The sequence below is a fragment of the Nicotiana tomentosiformis genome, chromosome 12 (assembly GCF_000390325.3).
Source record: "Nicotiana tomentosiformis chromosome 12, ASM39032v3, whole genome shotgun sequence".
NCBI lineage: Eukaryota > Viridiplantae > Streptophyta > Magnoliopsida > Solanales > Solanaceae > Nicotiana > Nicotiana tomentosiformis.
The window spans coordinates 25,930,254-25,936,255 of NC_090823.1; the positions used below are offsets into that span (position 1 = coordinate 25,930,254).

At 42.4% G+C, this 6,002-nt stretch overlaps 2 protein-coding genes across 2 annotated transcripts; both read right to left on the bottom strand.

Moving 5' to 3' along the window:
• Nucleotides 1–429: 429 nt before the first annotated feature.
• On the bottom strand, nt 430–1,008 carry LOC138902378 (uncharacterized). Its single transcript, XM_070190237.1, has one exon. The coding sequence runs from the start codon at nt 1,006–1,008 to the stop codon at nt 430–432; it is 579 nt and encodes a 192-aa protein (XP_070046338.1).
• A 3,593-nt stretch (nt 1,009–4,601) lies between these two features.
• On the bottom strand, nt 4,602–5,648 carry LOC138902379 (uncharacterized). The gene is made up of 2 exons (XM_070190238.1): nt 5,129–5,648; nt 4,602–4,756 (listed from the first exon to the last, which is right to left on the bottom strand). Exons 1-2 carry the CDS (start codon nt 5,646–5,648, stop codon nt 4,602–4,604), a joined length of 675 nt encoding a protein of 224 aa, XP_070046339.1.
• Nucleotides 5,649–6,002: the final 354 nt, after the last annotated feature.

Sequence of the window (6,002 nt, forward strand, 5' to 3'; positions counted from 1 at the left end):
TTCTACGACTCCATTCATTTGTGGCATGTATGATGTGGAGTTCCTATGCTTGATCTTGAATGTTTTACACATGGCTTTCATCAAATCGTTGTTGAGATTGGCGACATTGTCAGTAATGATTGACTCCGGTACTCCAAATCGACAAATAGTGTGGTTCTGAACCAAATCCGCTACAACTTTCTTAGTTACATCTTTATAAGATACAACTTCAACCCATTTTGTGAAGTAGTCTATGGCCACTAGAATGAACCTATGCCCGTTTGAAGTAGCTGGTTCGATTGGGCCGATGACATCCATACCCCAAGTGGAGAAAGGCCAGGGTAAACTTGTTGCATTGAGTTTATTTGGTGGTACTCGTATCATGTTAGCATGTCTCTGGCATTGGTGACACTTCTGAACATACTTGATGTAGTCTGTTTCCATAGTCATCTAGAAAAACCCTGCTCTTAGTATCTTCTTGGCTAAGATGAAACCATTCATGTGCGGTCTACAGGTTCCGACATGTATTTCCTCGAGAAATCTGGATGCCTCCTTGGCATCGACACACCGTAGTAATCCCAGGTCAGGAGTCCTTCTATAAAGAATTCCTCCGCTTTGAAAGAAATGGTTGGCTAATCTTCGAAGCATGCGCTTCTGGGTATGGGTAACAGGCTCTGGGTTTTCTCTTTTTTCCAGGTACTTCTTGATATTGTGGAACCATGGATTTCCGCCAGTCTCTTCTTCAACATGAGCACAATAAGATGGCTGCTTATGAATTCCTATTGGGATAGGATCAATGAAATTCTTGTCTGGGTGTTGCATCATGGAAGGCAAAGTGGCTAAAGTATTTACGAACTCATTTTGGATCCTCGGAACATGTTTGAATTCTATCTTTGTGAACCTATTGGTCAGCTCTTGTACCCAGTGCAAATATTGCAATATTTTGGTGTTCTTCGTAGCCCATTCCCTTAGAACCCGGTGTACCAAAAGATCTGAATCTCCGATTACCAGCAGCTCCTGAATGTTCATGTCAATGGCCAAACTGAGTCCCAAGATGCAAGCCTCATACTCTGCCATATTGTTGGTGCATGGAAACCTGAGTTTTGAGGATACCGGATAGTGTTGGCCAGTTTCTGATACTAAGACAACTCTGATACCTACCCCTTTGAAGTTTGCTGCTCCGTCAAAGAACATCCTTCAACCATCATATGCCTCGGTGATATCTTCTCCTACAAATGACACCTCCTAATCGGGAACATACATTTTCAATGGTTCGTATTTTCCGTCTACGAGATTTTCTGCCAGATGATCCACCAATGCTTGCTCCTTGACTGCCTTATGAGTCACATAGATGATATCGAACTCACTCAACAATATTTTCCATTTTGCTAACTTACCCGTAGGCATGGGATTTTGAAGTGTATTTTTGCGGATCCATCCTTGATATGAGATATGTAGTGTATGCACAGAAATAATGCCTCAACTTCAGAGCTATCCATGTCAAAGCAAAGCAGGTGCATTCCAGCAAAGAGTACCGGGATTCATAAGGCGTGAATTTCTTACTAAGATAATATATCGCCTGCTCCTTTCTTCCAGTTTCATCATGTTGTCCCAAAACACAACAAAAATCCCCATCTAATACGGACAAATAAAGCTGCAGAGATCTTCCCGGTTATGGCGGGAGCAGAACAGGCGGTTTAGATAAATACTCCTTGATTTTATCGAAGGCCTTCTGGCATTCTTCAGTCTAGCTTGCTGCAGCATCTTTCTTCAGCATTCTGAAGATTGGCTCACATATCACGGTTGATTGTGCTATGAAGTGGCTGATGTAATTGAAGCGCCCTAAAAAAACTCATCACATATTTCTAATTCTTCGGAGGTGGCATGTCTTGGATAGCTTTGACTTTTGATGGGTCTAACTCAATCCCTCGGCGAATAACGATGAATCCTAACAACTTTCCAGCAGGGACTCCGAAGGCACATTTTGCAGGATTCAACTTCAAATTGTATTTTCCAAGCCGGTCAAAAAATCTCTTCAAGTCTACTATGTGATCCGAACTCCTTTTAGATTTGATGATAACGTCTTTCACGTACACCACTATTTCCTTGTGTATCATGTCATGGAAGATGGTTGTCATGTCTCTTATGTAGGTGGCTCCAGCGTTCTTTAGACCAAATGGCATCATCTTGTAACAGTATATCCCCCAAGGTGTGATGAAGGTTGTCTTTTCGGCATCCTCTTCATCCATACAGATCTGATGGTATCCTACGCAGCAATCCACAAAGGATTGGAGCTCATGCTTGGCACAATTGTCAATCAGTACATGTATGTTGGGCAACGAGAAATTATCTTCGGGACTTACTCTGTTCAAATCTCGGTAATCGACACATACTCTAACTTTCCCATCTTTCTTCGAAATTGGCACAATGTTGGCTAATCAAGTCAGATATTTGACCACTTGGAGAACCTTGGCTTTCATTTGTGTGGTAACCTCTACTTTTATCTTCAAAATCATATCCGGCTTGAACTTTCTAAGTTTCTGCTTTACCGGTAGAAACATGGGATTAGTGGGTAGCTTGTGAGCCACCATGGATGTGCTTAAACTAGTCATATCGTCGTAGGACCATGCAAAGATATCTTCATACACTTTTAGGAATCTGATATACTCTTCCTTTTCTGACGGTGATAGATGGATGCTTATACGTGTTTCCTTGACCGTTTCGGAATCCCCTACGTTAATGGCCTCAATTTCCTCCAAATTAGACTTTTGGTTTATTTTCAAAGTTTTCTACTTCTCTGATGATTTCCTCTGGTATTATATATTCTTTTGGATCCTCTGAATCACTATCCTTATATTGTGTTGTCTCATTACACGTCACATTCGTAGGTTCATCGGGATAGGTAATAATAATTCTGAAAAGAAAATGTAAAAATAATAATAAATACGAAAAGTAGTAATGCATTAATAAAATCTTAAAAACGTCAACAAGTGCATCTCAATGGCTCGAGAAATTATTTCAAAACAAAATACTGAAAAATGTCTCAAATGCTCAAAACTATTTATTTAAAGTAATTCATTCATATTTTGCTAGGCTACCCAGGAACTCAAGGGGCCCGGGATTGTGTAGCGATCCAGTTCTTGAGAACAACTCCTTTCTCCATGGTTTGAATGGTAAGGTCTTCCTCCTCCTCAACTATTGCACTGCAGTCCATATCTTCTTCATCTAGAAATTGCTTCCTGATGCCAACTAATACTTCATATTCCTCAGAACCCCACATCATGTCATCTTGATGGAATGTCTGGTGCAGAGGTAGTACCGTTTGTTCTAATGGATAATAAGGAGCATGCCACTGTGGTGACCAATCCTAGCATTCCTGCCATGTGTATTCATATCCGAGCCCAAAAGTTGTGCCATGATGCTGTAGTTGTATGGGTTTGGTGATCCCTTGAAGAGTTTTGTCGAGACCCTTGCCGGGTTCATACCTTATCCATAACAGTATGCTTTCTATCTTGTTGCTCTACCATTGGTCCTTTTCAATTGCGTTGACTCGTTCGATGCAATGGTATGTTTCTCCACCCAGCTTCTTTATATTTTCGATGACCGGCACAATCTGATTGGTGTAGATGTGGTTACTTCCATCTCCTTGGATGACTACCTCCTGATTATTCCACTAAAACTTCACATCCTAATGCAGAGTCGAAGCCACTTCCCCGACGACATGTATCCAGGGTCGTCCCAATAATAGATTGTAGGTAGCAGATATGTCTACCACTTGGAACTTGACATCAAACCAAGTCGGGCCCATCTGTAGACTGGGGTTGATTTCTCCAATGTTGGCTCTCTGAGATCTATCAAACGTCTTCGCATTCATGCTTCCCATACGAATCTCGTGCAGGCCTTTACCCAGTCTCTTCAGGGTAGTCAGTGGGCATATGTTGAGACTTGAACCTCCATCTATCAAGACCCTGGCGATGAACTTATCCTCAAATTGCACCGTGATGTGTAGCACCCTATTGTGACTCAGCCCTTCTGGTGGTAATTCATCTTCATGAAAAGTGATTTTGTGGCTCTCCAATACTTGTCCGACCATGTTAGCCATCTCCCCACTAGTGATGTTGGTGGGTACATAAGCCTCACTCAACAACTTTATTAAAGCATTCCTATGTGTCTGAGTTTTGTAGCAGTGATAAGATGGATATCTGAGCGGGAGTCTTGTTCAAGTGGTCAACAACGGAACACACCCTCGCTTGTACCTTTCTCCAAAGGTCGCCAGGGCCGGTCTCGACAACAGTCAGCTTAGGTGCAGCTTCCTTTCTTGTTCTTCCCAGATTCTCAGGTGCATAAACTCTGCCAGTTCTAGTCATACCTTGTGCCGCACCTGTTTCCTCCATTTTTGCTTTTCCCTTTCTCCTTGCTTCCGCAACATAGTCCCATGGGATGGCATCATACTTGTAAGATGGTGTGGGAGCTACCATCACAGTGAAGGGTGTAGTTATCTCGACTTCAAATGACGCCTGGGTCTGTACCACAACTGGTGTGAGGGTGACCGGAGACATTTTAGGAGCATCTCCCTCTCGAATGATTTCGATGGACCCTTCCTAATTCCATTCTTCATAAATTTATATAACATTAACTCCTTCACCTCTATGATCTAGGAGAGGATTGTAACGAACATTTGGTGCATCTTCCTTGGCATGTATGATCTTAGTGTCAATCAGTGTCTGAATCTTGTCTTTCAACATGCGGCACTCATCGATGGAATGAACCTTCATGCCTGAATGATAGGCACATGTTTTGTTGGGGTTAATCCATTGGTAGGAAGTTTCCATAATAACAGCATGGATATGAGTAACATAACCAACGCCCTTTAATCTCTCGTACAGTTGGTCTATGGGTTCAGCAATTGGGGTGTATTGTCTAGGCGATCTACGGTCTAAATTTGGTCGTGGCTTCTGGTATTATTGGCGGGCGGGTGGTGGTGAATGGTAATATGCAGGTTGAGTATTATAGGCATGGTAGGTGGTAGCAGGTTGTTAGTATCTGAGGGGTGAGGGTTGGTATGTGGGTGGAGGTGTTTGGTATGTGAGAGGAGACTTAGGACCGTGGGCTACCATTACGGCACCTACTTCTTTCTTTTTCGAAATACCTCCTGATTGTAAAGCTTTATTCGTGGCCTGCAGTTCCTCGAAATTGGTCACCATCCCATTCTTAATCCCTTCTTCTATTCTTTCTCCTAACTTGATGATGTCAGAGAACTTGTGATTCTCAATAACCATTAACGTTTCATAATATTGCGGGTCTTGAGCCCTGACAAAGAACTTGTTCATTTGTTCTTCTTCAAGTGTTAGCCTTACTATCGCGGCTTCTGATCTCCAACGAGTAGCATACTCGCGGAAGGTTTTTGTTGGCTTCTTCTTGAGGTTTTTATTGTAGAAAACATCTGGCGCGTTTTTCGTGTTGAACCTGAATCTATCCATAAAGTCTGACACCATACTTACCCAACTAATCCACTTCTTTGGGTTTTGACTGATGTACCAAGACAAAGCATCTCCTGTAAGGCTTCGCATGAACAGTTTCATGCGGATTTGTTCATTCTCGCCCGCTCCTACAAACTTGTCACAATACGTTCTCAGATGTATTTTCGGATCACCAGTTCCATCGAACATTTCAAACTTGGGAGGTTTGTAACCCTATGGTAGTTCCACATCCAGCTGAATACACAGGTCCTCATAGTTTTGACCTTCAACACCTTTACCACGCTCGACACTCTGAACTTTACTAGTAAGCTTCTTGAGTTGCTCCGCCATGTTCTTAATGAACAAGTCCTTCTCAATCGATTCGGGTATGTATAGGGTTTGCCGCGAGGGTGTAAGGTAAAGTTTCCACATATATCGGATTGCTTTAATGGATTCCTAGCACTTGGGTATAAGGGTGGTCATTGGTTGAGTTTTGGGGATCAGGAGTAGGTTGTGGCACATTTTAGGGAGTGTGATAAGTAGTGGTTTGTGGGTATTGAGTTG

Coding starts and splice junctions, on each gene's coding strand:
- LOC138902379 (XM_070190238.1), bottom strand. CDS start 5,648: ATGTTCGATGGAACTGGTGATCCGAAAATACATCTGAGAACGTATTGT. Junction 4,757..5,128: donor TAAAGCTTTACAATCAGGAG/GTATTTCGAAAA, acceptor CCTATCATTCAG/GCATGAAGGTTCATTCCATC.
- LOC138902378 (XM_070190237.1), bottom strand. CDS start 1,008: ATGAACATTCAGGAGCTGCTGGTAATCGGAGATTCAGATCTTTTGGTA.